Source organism: Lepus europaeus, chromosome 5 (genome assembly GCF_033115175.1).
Source record: "Lepus europaeus isolate LE1 chromosome 5, mLepTim1.pri, whole genome shotgun sequence".
NCBI classification, from domain to species: Eukaryota; Metazoa; Chordata; class Mammalia; order Lagomorpha; family Leporidae; genus Lepus; species Lepus europaeus.
This window is the reverse complement of record NC_084831.1, coordinates 110843319-110863818: the sequence shown is the minus strand read 5'-3', so window position 1 is coordinate 110863818 and position 20500 is coordinate 110843319. Positions and strand designations below refer to the sequence as shown.

General features: G+C 48.3%; 1 protein-coding gene across 1 annotated transcript in view; it reads right to left on the bottom strand.

Moving 5' to 3' along the window:
* Positions 1–337: 337 nt before the first annotated feature.
* CD101 (CD101 molecule) overlaps positions 338–20500 on the bottom strand; it is a 33676-nt gene continuing 13513 nt past the window's right edge. Inside the window, 6 exon segments of the mRNA XM_062190126.1 lie at positions 338–585; positions 8461–8856; positions 12659–13069; positions 15504–15908; positions 16557–16940; positions 20079–20465. Of these exon segments, the coding sequence (XP_062046110.1) occupies positions 338–585; positions 8461–8856; positions 12659–13069; positions 15504–15908; positions 16557–16940; positions 20079–20465 (2231 nt within the window).

The following is a 20500-nucleotide window of genomic DNA, read 5'->3' as shown; positions in this document are numbered from 1 at the left end:
GAGCATCGGAGAGGAGAAGAGACGGGAGGGGAGGGAGGCCCCCGGGCTTTGCCACAGGGTCTCCCTGCACTGAGAGGCTGTGTGGGGGGGAGTGGGACTTCCGTGAGGGGTGGTCTCTGGGGAGGGGGAATGGTGCTGTCTAGCCCCCGGGGTGGGGGAGGTGATCTACAGCAGCACAAAGCACCGCCTTAACCCCGCGTATACACTCAATAGTGAATGTGCCCACTCACTATCAGGGCCACAGCAACAAACAGAATGAGGATCCCCACCCCCCTACCCGGGGAGTCCAGTGCAAAGGCCGCACGCCCTTCCATCAGCTGCCGGTGCCTCTCGGGGCTCACTGGCCTTCCTCTTCCTCTTCCTCTTGGTCTTCCCTTCTGTTTGCGGTCCTGCCCCCAGCCCCGCCCAGATCGAGCCAGAGGGCCTTTTCGTTCTGCGCCTTGGAACCCAGCGTGGCCACCTTCCTGGCCTTCCGGTATACGCAGAGCAGGGCCACGAGCAGCAGGCCGCACAGGACGAAGGGGCAGATGAACAGGAAGTAGACTAAAGGGGCGGAGGAGCAGATCCTGGAAGGGAGCGTGGGCTCTGCAGCGAGAAAGGGATCATCACTCTCCGCCGGGCTTGTACTCATCCATCATAAACGCTAGCGGCACTTACTGTTACAGGCGAATCTATGAGAAAATAATGGCGCCAAACAGCCCCCCGGAGCAGGCTGCCGACACCGGACAGGGAGGGAGGGGGCGCTACTCTCTTCTCTCCGTGCAGCTCCCCTGGCCCGGCAATTTCCACCGGCGGAGGTGGCAGTGACCTACTTAAAGCCACCGGCCAAAACACAACACAAAACAAAAAAGCAAACCTCTCCTTTCATCTTCTTTCTTGGGAAAAGATATCTATAATTCAGCCCTCATTCTCCACGCTGTTGCCGCTGCTGAATTTTTAACTGAGTTATATTCCCACTGCTGCTCCTGGATCACACGCCACACTGTCCTCCAAACCAGCCACGTCCACAGCGAACAGCACCGTCTCCCCAACCCGGGGGCCTCCCTCGGGCTCCTGCCCTGTGTTGCTCCCCTGTGGCCAGCGCCCGACCTGCTCCCAGGATCCAATCCTCTGCCTCCTTCCCACCCGGCTGGGACCGTGACCTCTGCCAGCTTCCTACCTAGCCCCAGGCACAGTTCCTCCCTTCATCCCCTTTGTTTAAACCTCTTTCCTGCCCTTGTACCGCCTCCTTTGCTTCACTGTAGTTACTTGAGTTTTTCTGATGGTGCCATTGGTTTCCGTATCCCCTGCAGTGCCTAGCACTAGTGCTCCATCGCTTTTGCTGATCTGAATTAAACTGGATCCACAGCAGCCACGCGGACAGCAGGGACTCTGTGCAGGCACGCAGAGGCACAGGCTCAGTGGCAGCTGCTGTCCCCGGGAAGCACCGACAGCAGCCAGACATGCAGAGCACGCACAGGCCGCCCAACGCGGTTCCTGGCCACACGGCCAGGCAAGCAAAGGCAGGCAGGACAGCAAACACTGCAGGTTCCAGGAAATAATATTCTTGAGCCGCTGGTCAAAGGACTAGGCCTACAGTCTCTGGAAACAGAAAGATACATGCTTAAAGGGGACACTAACTACTAAATAGGGTCTTTGAACTACTGTATGTATTTGTGACACAGTATTTGAAATCAGAAATGTTCTGAAAATTCTGACGCTAACAGTAGCTGAGCTTTTATGGGGTGGGGGGCATTGGAATGATAGAAGCAATTTCTTCTTCAAAGGTGAAGCTACAGGATTCCTGGGATCATGAGCTCTTAGAGACGAGAGCAGCTTTGGAGGTCATTTTTGACCAGTCGTCTGCTACAAGAATTCCATTTTTGGCCTACATGTGAGAAAATGTCTCTCTGATGGCAGTCAAGGAAGAGTCTAGAAATTCGCTCAACTCCTGCATTGTGAGCTTCTTGAGCGGAGGGCCTGCGTTCTGCTTGTCTTTTCATCGGGGGCAGCAACTTTGCACATGGGGCTTCAGTGGAGCCCAGTGAATAAATCCGGTGCACAAGAATATTGCACACGTAGGAATGCAGGGGTGGCGGTCATCCCATTCCACAGGTGAAGGTCATCCCCGAGCATTGGGCTGGCAGCTCTGACCGGGGTTAGCAAAGAGCTGCAGAGGTTTGTGCGGGGGTTTTCTCTGAGCTCCTGTGTATTCTCCAACCCAATTTGGTTTATCTTTGTGGAAGGGTGAACAATGAGTAGGCTAGATTTCAAATTCTTAACCCTCCTCTCTCCATACCTGACTCAACTCCTCCCCCAAATGACCCATCTTGACTATAGTTATTCTCCCAGGTCTTGTCTGAGTACATTTGAGGGCCTGTGGGCCTGAGGCATAGACTGCAACGCTGAAAGAGAATGGAGCCAGGGTCCAGCTGTTAAGATCACTGGTCTTGGGCATTCTGCAGAGAGTACTAAGTGAGCACCTAGCAGGTCTCAAAGAGAACTGGGTTCAAACCCTCGCTCTCAACTTATTATTGATATTGAATAAGTTAGTTGTCTTCTCTAATTAGTTTCCTGGTCAACCAAGTGGAGATACTGCTTTCTAGAGTTGTGATGAGCTAATGGATAATACAACACTGAACACAGGACAGACAGTACTCATTGACTGGCAAGCAATAAGCATTAGCTAAAATGCTGCTGAGAAAGTTACTGGACAGGAGAATCACAAGCAATCTTCTCTTGAGAGACCAGACAGAGAACAGGGCCAGAGTCTGCTGATTTCTCACAAAGGGACCACAAGCTTGGCCATGTTCCTCCCCAGGCTAAATCTGTCTTTTAGACCTTTGCCCCCAGACCAAGGTGACGTTCATCTGAGAGTCAACGACTTAGGAGGCACTGGCTCTTCTAGTTACAGGAGGCAAAGATTGTAAGACCAGAGTCCGTATCACAGTAGCTGAGATGGTGGTGATCATAATGACAGGATGGGGCCAGTACCCCAGAGAGAGGAAGAGATCTGATACTGTACACTTCCACTCCTGAGACTTCAGCCAGGTGAGGCAGCCAGAGGGCTTGACGCTCTTAAGGGGAGATGGAGATGGCTCCAGCTACGGTGCTCTGCCATCAAAGGCAGGCAGAGTGTGCTCTTCACAGTGCTGCATTGGCCAACAGTAGCAAGTTTCAGCTCCAGTGTTTCTGAATTACCTCTCCTGGAGGGTAGTGTTTGCTCTGGATCTCACAAATCACCATTCCCCTCCATCTGCCTCTCACCCATATCTGGACTAGAACTAGGGACATTCCAAACCATTAAGGTTTGGCACTTTGAATCAATCCAAGTAAGTGCCCAATGCTCAAAGTACAAGGCCTGCAAAACAGAGCCAAAAATGTAATGAGAACACTTCATCATGAGGTTTAGCGCGCAACTTGCTTCTGCCCACAGCTAAACATAGCACAAGGAGCACTCCTTTTTTATATTGGCCTAGAAATACTTCAGAAGAAGAGAGCTATGGAATAACAACTTCTTCTCACCAGCAGTCCAAAACTTGAGCACCTAACTATGCCCTGTGTGGCCATTCGGGTAAGTTGGCTCCTGTCAAGGAAACAGATGAGGCGTGAGGTAACCTGGTAATAAGGGCATCCCAGAATAAGTGCACCCCCAACAGCATCCTGTTTCAACACTATTGAAGACTCGAACAGACAACTCTAGTTTTGTTCTTTCACCAAGAATTTGTTGAGGGGGCCTGCTCTGTGACGAAGCGAGTAAAGCAACCGCCTGCAGTGCCAGCATCCGATATGGATGCTGATTCTAGTCCCAGCTGCCCCACTTCCGATCCAGCTCTCTGCTATGGCCTGGGAAAGCAGTGGAACATGGCCCAAGTCGTTGGGCCCCCGTACCTGCGTGGGAGACTTGGAAGAAGCTCCTGGATCCTGGCTTCAGATCAGCCCAGCTCTGACTGTTTAGGCCATTTGGGGAATGAACCTGCAGATGGAAGACCTCTCTCTCTCTCCCTCTCTCTCTCTCTGCCTCTGCATCTCTGTAACTCTGCCTTTCTAATAAGTAAATAAATCTTAAAAAAAGAAAAGAATGTGTTGAGTGCTACATAAAAGGCCTTATTGGAGGCACTGTATGTATAGACAAATGGCATGGTGTCTCTAGAAACTCCAAAGAGACTGCAACACCTATTAGCTTCAAGGATACACTTTCTGAATAAATCCTCATGCAGATAAAAGCTGGGAATAGTCATAAACACCTCACTACTACAAATAATTGAGTCTTTGGGAAGCCTTATATCTTGGCCTATTAATAATAGAGAATTCTCGCCGGCGCCGCGGCTCACTAGGCTAATCCTCCGCCTTGCGGCGCCGGCACACCGGGTTCTAGTCCCGGTCAGGGCACCGATCCTGTCCCAGTTGCCCCTCTTCCAGGCCAGCTCTCTGCTGTGGCCCGGGAGTGCAGTGGAGGATGGCCCAAGTGCTTGGGCCCTGCACCCCATGGGAGACCAGGAGAAGCACCTGGCTCCTGCCATCGGATCAGCGCGGTGCGCCGTCTGCAGCGCGCTACCGCGGCGGCCATTAGAGGGTGAACCAACGGCAAAGGAAGACCTTTCTCTCTATCTCTCTCTCTCACTGTCCACTCTGCCTGTCAAAAATTTAAAAAAAAAAATAATAATAATAGAGAATTCTCTAGAATAAAACATTTATGTTTAGAGTCTGAGAGTTAGGTAAAAAGGCCCAGACAACTCTAGTCCCTTCCTTGGCTTAGTCAACAGTAAGCAAGTAAAATAGGGAGGAAAAAGCAAGATTCTTTCCCCCAGGAAATACCTCTGAACTTTGCTGCCGTCACTTGCTATGAAGTTCTGGAATGCAGTCTAAAATGAGGCCAAATAGAGTGGGTAGGAAATCATTTGAGGGGGCCGGTGCTGTAGCGTAGAAGGTTAAGCCTCTGCCTGCAGTGTCAGCATCCCATATGGGCACTGGTTCAAGTCCTGGCAGCTCCCTGTTAATGCACCTGGGAAAGCAGTGGAAGATGGCCCAAGTCCTTGGGCCCCTGCACCCATGTGGAGACTCAGAAGAACCTCCTGGCTTCTGACTTCAGCTTGGCCCAGCTCCAGCTATTGTGGCCACCTGGGGAGTGAACCAGAAGATGGAAGATTCTCTCTCTCTCTCTCTCTCTCTCTCTCTCTCTCTCCTCTCTGTATCTCTGCCTTTCAAATAAATAAATAAATCTTTACAAAAAAAAAAAAAAAAGAAAGAAAGAAAAAGCACTTGAGAAGTACGAATTAGTACTATGTTATATTTGACCTGGATCTTATTATCACATAAACCTAGTACCCACCTGGAGGCAATCCCACTGAGATTCTGTAACTATTTAAGATCTGCTGTGATCTAGGTACTGCGTTAGTGCCAGCAACAAGATGCTCACAGCCTTTGCCTCTCAGAACGGATGGTCCAACAATGGTGATGGATGTTAAACCGGCAATTGCAGGTGTAAGAACTAAGAAAAAGGTAGGTCACTAAAACTGGCAGCTCAGCTGATAGGCAAAGGATGGTAGATACTGACCTGGGAATGACAGCATGGGGGTTCCAGTGTGGCACTCGTTCATAGCGAGAGGCCAGACGCTCAGTCCCAGCTACTCTCCTCTACTCGGCACCTTCTCCCTTCCCACTGACTCTTCTGGAACACACACGTCCTCAAGTTCTGGCCATCTTGAAACCAAGATGGAAAAAAAGCAGGACTGAAACACTCGGATGAACACCTCCCGCCGCTTGTTACTGCCTTTTCTCTTTTCCTTGCTATCGAAGCTCTCGGTAGAGTCATCTGCACTTGACGTGTCCACTTGCTCGCTCCTCAAGCCGTGCAGTCTGACTTCTCTTATTCCTTTTCTGTAATTGTCCTGCATCGCCAAGCCCAGCGGCCACTTCACCTCGCTCATCTTAATGGACCCCTGTGCAACCGTTCGATGTACTGACACCCCCTCCCCTCGGGATACCCTCTCTGCCTTGGCTTGCTCTGATGTCGTCAGAACCACTTCTCGCATCCCTCAGCCTCTCCTTTCAGTCTCTTTCCCTGGTCTTCCTCTCTACTCCTCTGACAAACGCTGTTCACTTCAGGGGCCCATCCTTGGGCGCCATTGCTGGCTCTAACTTGATGACTCTTAATGTACAAGTCTGGCAGAGATACCAAGTGCAAGTCCTGATGAGCCTCTGACAGCTCCCCTCTGACAACTCACAGGTACTCCAAGCTCAATTCCAGATCAACTTACCCAGAACTGAACTAATACCCTTTTAAACCTTTTTCCTGGGTTACCTTGCCTATAAATAGCTCCAGTCTCCACCTAAGCCACCCAACCATTCATCCTTGATTTTCCGTTCCACTCATTCACTCTCCACATGTATGTAATCAGTTTTTAAATCCCAAAGATTCTCTCTCTTAATAGCTAATGCCTGCCCTTCTCTCAGTCGGCACTGGCACCACCTTAACTCAAGTCTGGCCCTTGTCTCACCTTGCTTCCCACAATCTCAAACAGTCCTCTCGCTCCGTCTGCCTCCCCTCCGACTCATCTGGAACACTGCTCCCAGCTGAGCATTCTCAAATGCGAATCTCATGATGTCACTCCCCTGCTAGAGCTTGTTCAATGACACTGTGTGTGTGTGCGTGTGTGTGTGTGTGATGTTTGGATGCATAAAGGGAAAAGGAGTTAACATTTGTGGACTGTACTAGATACTTTATGTACATTTGTGTACTGATGCTCGTTTTATGAGAAGGCAGAGGCTCACAGAGGTCAAGCAACCAGGGTGTGATTTCGTGGCTACTAAGCGGTAGAGATGTGAGGCTTATCTAGCTCCACTCCTGGGGGATTTTCATCGTCCTGTTTGGTTCCTCAACCACTGGAAAGGAACAGCCCGGTGGAAAATCCGAAGTTCTAACTCGTGTTGGGAAGACTGCCTTGAGAACCTTGACAGCAGTTACACTGAAAATCCTCGGCTGGTCACGGCACAGGCTTTTGAGCTTTTGCAACTATGAAGAATGCAAAGATCACTCAATTTTTAAGGTTTCACATTCAGAGCTCATCTTTTTAAAATGTTACTCCTGTTTTCCAAGTATTCTACAGACATTAACTATATATATTTATATATAAACTTCATATTATATATATAGTATATATATATTATGAAGGATCCCAACTGCCTCAGAGGAGATGTGCATTTTAGCCACAGAATAGATACTTTTTACAGTTATTATCTATGTATTCTACTGTAAAAACTGCTGCTTCTCCAGAGTCCACGAATCCCAGTGGTAAAACATGTGTGGCATGTGGGTGTGGGACTTCCTGTGATTGTTGGAATAGAGGGAAGGCTGGCAGGGAGAACAATTCTGCTGAAGACTAGATGTGGGGAGAAGGAGATGGTGCCCCAGGGGGCGCATCAGCCAGCTCTGAACTCACTGTTGAAGCCTGGTCCCCACTTTGGGAAGTCTTATCTTTCCCTCCTGGGCTCTCCAAAGCTAGCAGGAGTCTTTGGAATCTTACCTTTACTGGACATGACCCGTTAGCCTTCCTGGTGTGGACATGAGACCACACCTCCACTTCTCCAGTGGTCTTTCCCACAGCTGGTTTAGCATCTAGATCACCTCTCGCTTCTCCTTGAACTCCACTAGAAAGACCTGGCTGAGAGAATGCACCTGGCTACAACACCTGCCCACTGATCACCAGAGAAGATATCCTGGCCCGTCTGGAGACATTTCGGCTTTCATTTACAAGTGCTTAGTCAATGTCTATCATATTCCTGGCCCTGGCCTGCTCCTCCCTCCCAGTCACCTGTGCCACACACTCCCTGAAGCTGAGCACCCTGCTGACAGGATGACCTTCCCTCTAGAGAAAGGTCACCCTTTGGCCAATAGCCTTGAGATGCTGCCCTCCTTGCTGGAGCCCATAAAGAAGTTCCATAGAGCACCCTGGCTTCCTTGATGCTTTCGAGGCATAGTTAGAAGAGGGGCACCAAATGGCCATCATGGGCAAAGTCCTGGAGGCCCAGAAGGTTGGCATGTATTCACTGAGGAGGGACAAAGGGAGCCCTTAGATATGTAGTTGGCCTTGGTTCCATCATATCAACATGGAAAGTCACCATCTCCCTCTCCCTCCTACAACCAGGTGGAGATGAAAGGATCAGCCAAGAGACAAGGCTGTCTGCATCCCACATTATTTGGTTCCTCAAAGGGACAATGACATTGGTGACACGTTTGTTTGGGAGAAGAAGGGCAAGCAGGTCAGATGCCCCTGATAATTGAACAACTATGCAAAAACCTCATTTAGACTTTGTTCAAAGGAGTCACTGTTGAGAGAGATAGCAAAAGCACTGTCTTTAGGAAATTGGAAAACTTGTCTTCAGCCCGATGGAGGAGCAATACCTAGTTGGGAGGGAAAGCTACAGAGGAGAGCCAAATACCCTCCCGCTCCCCAACCCATGGCAGGTGAACCCCATTACCTGAGGGCAGCACGGTGAGCATCATGCGCTGTGACTCAGCTGACACTTGGCTGACCCACTTGCTCGACTGCTCGTGTAGCTGCCACTCTGCCACCCTGCACCAGTACATGCCAGCATCTGCCAGCTCCACCCGGTGCAGCTTCAGGACAAAGTCCACAGGGGCTGAGCGGTAACAGTGCAGACGGCTCTGGAGCCCCTCTTCCCCATACTCCAGCAAGCCATCATGGTGCAGGTGCACCAGCATTTTACTTTCGGAATGCTCTCTGTTCCAGTACCACACCACGGAGTACAGGGTGGCTGGGCCACCCGAGCTCTCCAGGCCACAGCGCAGGGCCACCTCTCTGTGCTCAGTGGCGTTTGCTGTCCAGTCCACCTTGGAGACACGGATCTTACTTCCTAGGAAACAAATGGCAGTAAGTTAGAGAAGAATGCACATGTTGAAACTGGCCATGTCCTCTGAAAAATCATTTCTCCATGGAGAAATCCAGGAGAAAAGAAGGGGAGCTAGGGCCAGAGTGAGATACCATCTGTTAATTCCCTCCTCAAATGCCTGGGACCGGGCCAGGCCGAAGCCAGCAGCTGGGAACAATCCAGGTCTCCCGCTTGGGCAGCAGGGACCCAGCTCCTTGAGCCATCTCTGTTGCCTCCCGAGGCAGCTGGAGTGAGGAGCTAGAGCTGAGAGTCAGCCTCGGGCACTCTGATACGGGTGGGGGCATCTTCCTTGGGATCTTAGTCACTGCACGTTCGATGCTTCATCCTTAATACTTTTCCTTGACCCCTGGCCTTCTTTCACATTTGCCCAAACATTCTCTACTAAGAACCAAACCAGTCACTTCCTTTTTTAACCTGACCTCTTGCCTCTTGGACCTACCACTGAGCAACACCCAGCTTGAACCGGGCCCTCTCGCCTGCAGCTTCCACCTTCTCCTTGCAGATTCTCTTGCTGCTCCGCTTCCCAGAGGGGCCGTCTGTGACTCTGCACCCCTGCAGTTGTGTATTCCACCACCATCCCTCCTCCCACACCCGAGGATTGTCTCCAGTGTGACCGGACATTTTGATGCAAGTATCAGAATACTACCCAGGGGAACCATTCAAATGATTTTATTATATTATAAACAGATTTGGGTATTTACTTTTAAAAAAAAACAAACAAACAAGGGAGTGGCCTGCAGAGTGATAGGGCTACCTGTTTTTGTTTGTTTGTTTTTAAGATTTATTTAGGAGTCGGCACTGTGGTGCATTGGGTAAAGCTGCTGCCTGCAGTGCTGGCATCCCATATGGGCGCCGGTTCATGTCCTGGCTGCTCCACTTTCGATCAAGCTCTCTGCTGTAGCCCGGGAGGGAAGTGGAGGATGGCCCAAGTCCTTGGGTCCTTGAGCCCACGTGGGAGACCTGGAAGAAGCTCCTGGCTCCTGGCTTCGGATTGGTGCAGCTCCGGCCATTGCGGCCAACTGGGGAGTGAACCAGCGGATGGAAGACCTATCTCTCTTTGCCTCTCCTTCTCTCTCTCTGTGTAACTCTGACTTTTGAGTAAATAAATAAATTAAAAAAAAAAAAGATTTACTTATTTCATTTGAAAGTCAGAGTTACAGAGAAAGAGAGAGAGAGATCTTCTGCCCTCTGGTTCACTCCCCAAATGATTGCAACAGCCAGGGCTAGGCCAGGCCGAAGCCAGGAGCCAGGAGCTTCATCGAGGTCTCCCACGTGGATGGCAGGGGCCCAAACACTTGGACCATTTTCAGCTGCTTTCTCAGGTGCATTAGCAAGGAGCTGGATGGGAAACAGAGCAGCTGGGACACAACCTAGCACCCACATGGGATGCTGGTGCTTCAGGCGATGGCTTTTCCCACTTTGCCACAGACCAGCCTTGCCCCTGCTAACCAGTAGGTGAGGACTTGGAAAGACATTCAGAGTAGTTACAAACAAAATGAAGAAATTTTAGGGTGTGCTAAATTCCCAATTCCATGACAAACATATTTACGAGTCTCCTTTTAAAAGAACAACTTTGTCTGATCTTGGGCTTTTTTAGTTACTAGCATTGCTCTCTCCTTTTCTTCCTGGAAAAGTATGTGCAGGAGTAGGTTCCTGTGACGCTGTCTCTGTCTCCTGGCCTCAAGCCCTCCTGACATCGTTGCCATCTGGCTTCCAGCCCCATCCCTGTCCTTGGCCAGGGCCTGGTGAGCCAGGTCAGGGGAAGCTCCAGTCTTTTTCTGTCTTTTCCTGTCTGTGATTTTTATCACTGGCATCGCTTTCCTTCTTGAAATTCTCTTCTCTTTTGACCTCAGGGAAAACTTCCCTCCTCCAATTCTAACCGATTCTTCTCAATTTCTCCTCCAGGGCCTTCTTCCTTAACTCATTCTCTGCATCAGAGAATTGGCAACCCACATCACATCAACCCACAGACATGTTTTGTGTGATACCTACAGTATTTCATTTTTTACTTGAGAGGCTGAGAAAGAACTCCTATCTGCTGATTCGTTCCCCAAATGCCTGCAACAATCAGGCTGAGGCCTGGCTGAAGAAGGGAGTAGAGAACTCAATCCAGGTCTCCCCTGTGGGTGTAAGGGACCCAATTACTTGAGCCATCTCCAGCTGCCTCCCAGGATGCACATTACCAAGAGGCTGGAACCAGGAACCAGAGCTGGATATCGAACCCAGTACTCCGATATGGGTAGTGGGCATCTTCACTCACATCTTAACCACTCGGCTAAATGCCCACCCTCACCTACAATATGTTAAAAGACTTAGGATTAGCAGTGAATGTGATTGTAGCTACCTCTTGAATGTACAAGAGATCTGATAGCATTGAGCCCATGTTTCTACACGGGCAGCATTGGCTTGAGCTAAACAGTGACCGTCTCCTAAAAGGGGGCATACACACAAGGGTAAGACTCTGGCTTAGACAACTGGAGACATAGCCTAAACTACCATACTGCCCTTGGGTGGCGAATGTCTTAAGGGCAAGAGCTAGCCCTATGTATCTTTGCATACCCACTACCTAACACACAGTAATGTTCAATTATAATCTTATTTGTTTATTTGAGAGACAGAGAAACCTCCCATTTGTTGGTTCACTGCCCCAAATGCCCACACTTGGACTGGGCCAGGCTGAAGCCTGGAGTCAGGAACACAATACAAGTCTCCCTGATGGTTGGCAGGGACCCAACCAAGTACTTGAACCATCTTCTGCCACCTCTCATGGTGTGCATTAGTAGGAAGCTGGAATCAGAAGGCAAGTCAGGACTCAAACCCAGGCACTGAGATATGGGATGTGAGTATTTTAACAGCCAGGCTAAATGCCTGCCTCATAATCTTATTTTTATTTTTTTTTATGCTGCCTTGAAAATAGAATTTTAAGCATGAAAGTAGACTGATTTGTTTGCATTGTGCTACTGGAGCTTGTCCAATTGCTGAACCTTAGCTGTGACATTCATTTAATTTTAATCAACACTGGAGGTGACCTGACCAGTGCTGTGAGACCTAATCAACCCTGTTCACATTGAGACTGGTGCAAATGGATGGCACTCCCATTGCATTTTTTAAGATCTCCTGAGGAAGAGGAGATTCCTCAGCAAGCCATTCCAATGGTTAACTACTCTTATTTGCCTTATGTTTAGGCAGCCAAATGTTGAAAAGCAATTTCTCCACACATCCCCATAGAGTTGTACAGTTTCTGTTCACAGTGGGAGAAATATGCTTCGTATTACTCTTTCTCAGCCAAATTACAGTAGAGCCCCACTGGAATGACACAGCTTGTTATTACAGAGATCCGGAGATACGATACCCTGGGGAGTTGCAGAGACCGGGCTGCCAGGCTGAGAAGCAAACCAATCACAGGCATCTTGTACCCATCTGAGCTCCTAGAACCCTCTGATGGGTTCACCTTGAGTGACCTCACCTCCTCCAGTGAACTGCTAGGTCCCGCAATCATTGGTGAGTGGACACCATCCCTAGAACTCCAGGCCATATTTTCACTTCCATATAAGTGAAAATCTTAACCATCGCACCATAGGATAGCTGACCAAGCAAAGATGGCAGTCCTAGAGAAAGACCCTTGAGAATTCATGCATAGTTTTTTTTTTCTAATACACATTTTCCATGAACTTTTGAAGATCCATCCTATGCATGAGTTTCAAAATTGTTTGCACCAAAGTTAGTTTGCCTTTTGGATGTACTTTTGTAGACGCAGAAGGTTTACCTGTGGGCTTGAGTCTTAATTGTGTTAGTCCTGACTTCTCGCTCCCAAGCTTGTGCCAAGTGCTATTTGTAGACAAGAGCCATTCTTCCACAGCACAGTGATAGCTGCCCTGGTCGCTGTCATCCACGCCCAGAATGTGCAGCTGAAACAAATCTTGGGAAACCTTCTCAGCGTGAAATTTTTGTTTCCTCCAAGGGGTGTGAAATTCATCCCCAAATTTTATAACATTGGTTTGGTCCACTTCCAGGATCCTCAGCCAGGATGCATTCGTGGAAATAGGAGAGAAATACCAAATAACAGCGAACTGGAGGTTTCCAGTGGACCGGGACAAAATGCTACATTCTATATTGGTGTTGGAGTTGATGGTGATCTCTTGGACTTGGCTGCTTGAATTCACTTTTAGCTTGCTCTCTAAAGTGAAAGAATGGAAGCATTTACTTTGCTAGAAAATAGACTCTGAAGGTAAAAGGGTTATTAGAGAGCAACTAGGGCAATTCTTCCTATAGAATCACAACAGCCCCACTAAGGGGACAGCTCCCCATTTACCGAGCAGCCCATTCCATCTGCAGGCTGCTCTGTCACCAGAGAGAACTCTGGCTGGTATCAAGTTGAATTTTCTCTCTTCCTAACTCCACCCACTGTTCCCAGTCCTATCCTTGCTGCAGAGAAAAGCCCCATCTCTTTTCCACGAGCTAATGCTTCAGTATTTAAGCACAGCCCTCCCTTTGGTAGCATTTCAGGCATCAGATAAGGAGAAATGGCACCAGTAAGCTTCTGTACGTTCACTACCCGCAGTACTTCTGGTTCCACAGTTTGCCAAATTGTGCTTGTATCTGCCTTCAAACATGGGCAAACGAAAGGAAGCTGTATATGGGCTGCTAAAATTGTATGTCTCTTTGCAGCCACTCAGTCCACTATCTCCTAACCTCAGCAACTTTTCTGCTTTGTCAGAAAGATGGGCAATACACCTTTCTTCCAAATCTTATCCTAATTTCTTGCTGGCATCACTGATTCTACTTTTGTAATAGCTTCTCGATTTGACAGTAGGTTCCTTTCTTCAACAAACATTTATTAAGTGCATATGACACTGTGTGCCAGACTAGCCCAGAGCCTGTGGATACCTCCTCTCAGCGGCTCGCAGTTAGAAGGAGAGACATATACAGGGACAGAGGCTTAGAGTTTACAGCATCGTGTCACCCTGTGGGACAGGGATGTGGGGAAGTGGCTATCAGAGCACATGGTGAGTCACAACCCAGATGTAGAAGTGACAAAGACTTCCTGGAGAAGGTGACTCTGAGCTAAATCTTATAGGTTCGTGGGAATAATTGTGATGAAGAAGGGGTTCAAGAATTCCACACAAAGGAAGCGACTTGAACAAAGACTTTGAAAGGGAACATTGGATGTGGCAGAACGGCAAGTAATTCAGTGTAGCTAGAGCTTAAATTCAAGACAGAAAGCAGAAGAGGATGCTGGAAAAGCACAAATGTACCAGATTATAGAGGACCTTGCAGGGCAGCCCAGGGGAGTTTGGACATAAGGTGCACATGGAGGAGTTGTGATGACTCAGGTTTCCAACACGGGTTACTACTGGGTAGCGGAAACAGGAGAACCATGTAGAAGAAGTAGCTCTGGATAATGGTGGGCCTGTGTTCTGCCCTAGCGAGTGTAGACACGTCTTGGAGGCAGTTTGAATCTGGAGATCAGAAGAGAAGTAAGTGCTTGAGGATAATGGACTGGGAGTTGTCAGCATGTGGATGGCGTCTACCTCGGGAGAGAACAGTGGGAAGAGAGCAAACTGAGGATGAAACCCAGAGGGACAGTTTCCTTTCATAATGAGTTAGTGGAGGACGTGACTTTTGCAAAAGAGGATGAGAAGGGACACACAGTGTTAGACAGCAGCCAAGAAACTCTGGTGTTATAGGGCCAAGAAAAAGAGAAGTTTTAAGAAGAAAGGCTTGGGACAACCATTTCAATACCACAATGAAGGCATGAATTCATAAGCAAAAGGATCACTTCTAGTACCAAAAATATTACCCAGCAGCAGAGAGAATATGATAGCTACCATGTTCAAGCATGAGCTTGGTGTGTTCAGCCCTGTACTAAGCATGTCAGATATGTCATCACATTTAAATTGCACATCAGCAATTTACAGCTGAAGTAACTAAGGCTTGAACAGATTAAGTGACTTTTCCGTGCTGCTACCCAATGCATGTCTGATCTAAATGATTTCAAAGCCTCTTAATCGCTCTGTCCTAAGAGAATGTAAATTACGAGATAGAAGATATGTGACACAGCCAAACTTTGCCTAGGTTGTATTTTACTTTTAACTGATTGACAAAGTAGATTATACTTGACTGTAATCCTAAATTCTTTGATTCTCACACATTAACACAGTAAAAAGAGGTGGATGAATGCATTCTAATGTAATTACATTATCCCTACTACTAGGTAAGAAAGTCTAAACACGGACTAACCGGTAAGGCATGGGCAATAACCAAGCTAAAAGATTTTTCTCTCTCCTGGATCTGGGCCCTCAGGGCCCCCTGCTGTGCACCATGGTACCCTTTAGTTGCCATGTGGATGGAGCTCACAGGAAGACGGGGAAGGGACACAGTACAGTGGTTATTTTTAGCCAGTATAGAAGGATTTCAATGCTTGAACAAGCAACATGGGCATCCCATGCATACTAACTTAACGTTGACCTGGATGTCGCTCATCACATGATGCTTACTTACACAACACCAGCATGGGAGCAGGTAGTCAACACTGTATCTCTGTGACTTCCCAGAACGGGAAGAATACTTCCCAACAAGAAGCAGGGATGAATTTCCAGTGGTGCTCATACCTGGTAAGACAATGTGCACCCTCACCGGGTGAGAGATGGCAGAAGCCCTCACGAAGCCATTGGTGGGTAGGGCGCTTCTGTCATGAACTTCCACTTTACACCTGTACACGCCTGTCTCTTCCTCAGTGGCGTCATAGATTTGGAGTTGAGAGCGAGCTGAAGACTGTGAGATCTTCGTCTTCCTTTGGAACTGGGGTAGGGTATCTCCCCACTCAATGGTGCCATTGTGGGAGATCCGAATAAGCTGCTGGAAGACACGAGACCTAGTCGGCTGGAACTGCCATGTCACAGACAGCGGTAGGCTGAGCTCAGAATAGCCAGTCCTAACGATGCAGGCCAAGTCAAAGGTGTTGGCTAACTTCACTTGGGGTTGACGGCTCATCAGATTCACTTGTAGACTTGACTCTGCATGCAGAAAAGCAAAAATACAACTTCTACCATGTTTCCCAAACCAAGTACAGTACTTCCACGTTTTTCTCATTGCTACCTCTCCACATGGGACCATGTATTTGCGTATTTGGAGTGTCATACATTCTCAGTAGACATTGGTTCACAGATCTGAATTCTGACCTCTGTTTTCCGAAGTTGACCCCTTCTAAGACTGCTCCCAGCAGTGACAACAAGTAGGCAGTGTCTCTCCAGTCTGGGAATTGGATGGCTGCTGCTGGGTGGGTGGAGCTGTCCCCACCCCAAGGCTGCCTTCCTTCCCCTCCCCCCAGCACGGGTGCAGTATGAGAACCCTTTTGCACGTGCTAGAAGCTGCAATGCCAGGAGTATAGCTGTCAAAAGCCAGAATGTGTAAGACACAGCTACAATTCTCCAATACATAGGAATGTTTTTAACCTTGAACAACTTACAGGTTGCACTCTAAAGATGATCTTTATGAAGATGAATAAGCTTTGGAGATCAATTGGCAGAGCCTGCAGCCAGTCTGCACTGGGTCCTAGGGTACACACACCATAACCGGGGGGTTCAGGATGACACACAATCAAATTCCACAGCAGAATGACGAGGCTGACGCCCGAGTTCAGAAACCATCGCTCAGACACTTACGCAGGGACTTGACGGTAACCGCAGTCCTCTGAGCCCAGCTCAGATCGCTGGCCGGGCTCCAGGTCCTCTCAGACACTCTGCACTCATACGTGCCACTGTCCACGACAGCGGCGGAGGTGATCTCCAGCTGGAAGGTGGCCCAGTCGCCTTTCTCCAGCCTTGTGTTGCCATGGTTACTGGGTCCCCCAGGGGAGGCTCCCAGCTGCACAGTGCCATCCTGTGCCATAGCAGCCACTAGCTCCGGCTGGGTCTGGTCCTGCCGGGTACGCCACCAGCTCACAGACAACGGACTGGCAGCTCCCCCCACCCTGCAGAGAAGGGTGAGCGCCTCTCCTTCCCACACAGACTGCTGCTTGTTCTTGGCCGACACTTCCACGCTTCTCGCTGCGGGGTTCAGATTTTAAAAGAAAAGAAGGTTTCAGTAAACAAAACATTTTCTAAAGTACATTCAAATCTCATTTATTGGCACTTAACTGGCTTGTGATAAACTAGATCTGGCTGCTTCCTCCTGTACCACCTCCAGAAAAAAAGATTTGCTAAACACTTAAAGAGTGGGAACAAGAAAGCAGCAAGCGTATCAGGAAGGTCTCTTTACCCTTACGTAACTGATCATTTGCGTGAATTTTCTACCAATTTGTTAAACCGGCCCTTCCTTAGAAATATCTAGTTGGGCAAACATCTGGTGATATTGTGCATCAGATTAATTGGGGGGCAGGGTTTGAGTCTGGAAGTAATAAAGCTATTTTTATTTAAATTCTTATTTTCAAACTCATACCTTCAGCTTCAAAATAATCCTCTTCTTCCTACTTATCTTTCCCTAATTAATTCTAATTAGTTTAGAATATGTTTTAAATAAAGAATGAACATTATAATATCTCTGTTTACAATACTACCATAAAAATAATTACTAGAGGGGTCGGCGCTTAGGTGTAGTAGGGTAAGCATCTGCCTGCAGCACCAGCATTCCATATGGGCGCTGGTTCGAGTCCCGACTGCTCCACTTCCAATCCAGCTCTCTACTGATGGCCTGGGAAAGCAGGGGAGGGTGACTCAAGTGCTTGTGCCCCTGCCTCCACATGGGAGATCTGGAAGAAGCTCCTGGCCTCGGATTGGCTCAGCTCTGGCTGTTGCAGCCTTTTGGGGAGTGAACCAGCAGATGGAAGACTTCTCTCTCTGTGTCTGCCTCTCTCTGTAACTATGTCTCTCAAGTAAATAAACCTTTAAAAAAATAATTACTGGGGGGGAGCACAATTACTTGGGGGAAAATATGTAGACATAGGTGTACGTATATGTCTATATGTTTATACATATACCCATATATCGGCATATGTCTGCGCATGTTGCTAACAGGAGACGCTGCTTATGTCTGAACTGCAGTGTAAACATAAATGTATGAATGTAAGACTGGCTCTCAGATGGGAAATCAAAGATGTGCAGAAATGCAGACATTCACTCAACAATCACTCATTGTGCAGCATCTTGTGTGGTTGGGGGCCACGTAGAGACACATCAGGAGCTCAGGCGTCCTGGGCAGCCCAGCAACATGTGTGAGGCCACCGGCCCTGGAGTCGCAATTACCCCGGCAACATACTGGCTCTTTCCGAGCCTCAGTTTCCTTTCCTGTAAATATGAGGACAATAATAGCACCCAGCCTACTGCATTGTTGAAGAAGTGACACCTGCCAAGGGCTTAGCCCAGCTGGCTCAGGGCAAGTTCTCAATGAAGGTTAGCTATTAGCATCCGTGTTTAAAATGACATGCACCTGCGAAAGAAGAGGTAGTTTAAAGCAAATGAGAAAAGCAAACTAGAACTGGCATTAGAACTCCAAAGAGGGTCTAAATGAATGTGCAAATTGCTCTTCCCTGCTGAGGAAGGAGTTCAGTCTTTGTTTTATGTATATATATACTTAAGTTACAAAGACAGAATGGAGGTTAATGTCTAAAAGTAGGTCAACAAAATTAGCAAACTTGTTCCCAAACTCTGTGTGTTAGAAGCATGATTATACTTTAAAATTTCTTCAAGTTAGACTCATAACTGAAGTTTAGAAATTAGAGGTGGAAATTATTACTCATATTCTCACCACCTTAACATAACCATTATATGTTCCAACTAACATCATTAAAAAAAACAAACCAATGAGGTTTCCTTAGTTCATTGTGGTCATGATTGCCTCTTGCTAAGACATAATAAACTTGCTAAGTGTGTGTGAGGTACAGTGGTGATGGGTGGTACTGAGTGTCTCCTTTTGTTTAAAATATGCATGGAATGATAATACTGTCCTCCTACTTCAAACAATGGAGCAGAATGCTAAATAGGGTCCTTCATAAATTTGCTAATAATGTTTCCTGCTCACGTGAAAGGCTATTTTCAGCGCTGGGAGATGCCCCGCTGTTGGGACGAGCAGCTGTATACCGTGAAGCACACCTTTGCACACCGCCGGCACACATCTCCACCTGCCGGGTAAAGAAAGCCTGCAGCTTCTTCTAAGGGAGGCTGAGATGCATGAAGCAGAGCTTCAGCTCTGTTTAAATATCCAAACCCGCCTACACTGTTTCTCCTGAATCCTAGAAAGTCAGACCAAATGCTTAGTGTGAAAACTACACCAACACACTTCCTGGCCTGCCACTCTACCCCGAAGCATGTGCGTCTTGGTTCCTAGCAGCTGGGGTGATGGAGAAGAAGAGGAAAGGGAAATCGATCCGTCTTTGGAGACGTCTCCCATGAGCAAGTACAACAGGATGTCTTTATTTTTAGTTCAGCTTATTTTTAAAAATGTTTAAAAACTTGGTTTGCTTTTGGGCAATTACTCTTTCTAGACTTGAAATTTAACACCCAGTCCAGAGCATCTGAATATTAGTTTGGATTTGTCTTTTTTTTGTCCCCACACTGCAGCACTGATTATGCAAATATGTTTCAGGTCATCCAACTTTCAGAGAGTAGAGGTGAGTGAGTGTCTTTCCCAGTCCTGTGCATCAGATACTCAGAGCCATTTGGGCGGGCGTCTTACCACATCACAGCAAGCTCAGGGCCTGCAGTCTGCACCCACCATGCACCTCTTCATTTCTCACCATGAGTCAGAATTATAACTAAGCACCAATCCTCATCCCAGGGTAACATAACAGGCGACTAACAGAAGGCAATTGAACAATCCAGCCCAGCCTGAAGGGGAGGTAACCTGGGTGCTGACTCCCCAAAAAGGGCCAAAAAGTGTAGCTATGCTAAGTCTACTCATGTCTCTTTCTCTCTCTCACACTCACACACACACACACACACACCACAAATAGATCAAAGAACCTAAGACAGCAAGAAGGAACTTCGGGTCCCTCTGGTTGTATGCGTCATTTTACAGACAAGGGGGCTAATATTTAGAGACAGGAAGTGCTGCGTCCGTGGCCATGGCTCACTGATGGCCCAGGAATTGGACTCGCCTCTCCAGCTAGTTCCTTCACTCCACCTCCAGTGCGGTCTGGTTGACACCCATTGTGAACTGCCCAGTCTATGTCTGGCCCTGTCTTTACCTACCTGCTGGCTTCACTAGCTGCACGGGGCTGACTGGTGACTGCTTCCTCTGGAGCACCTGCCAAGAGCCCCTCCGAGTTCTCACTACCTCGGCCACGGAGCATCTGTAGGCACCTTCATCCTCCGGCCCCACAGAGAAGATCTTGAGCGAGAAAGCCCTGGGGTTTAACTTGGAAACCTGGAGCTGTCCTTGACTTGCTCTGTCTTTGTAGTCTGTCTTCAGGCCCAGGACTCCGTCAGCATCCACCTGGGCAATTTCCGTCCCATTGAGGAACCAAGCACCCTGGAGCTGTTGGTGGCTGCCGCTGCCCTCTGCCAGGCACGTGAGTTCTAAGGGCTTCCCTTCAGCAAACGTGCTCTCAGCTGTGATGCTGACCTGGAAATCTCTCCCTGGCAAACAAAGCAAGGCCAGTAATTAGAGAGCC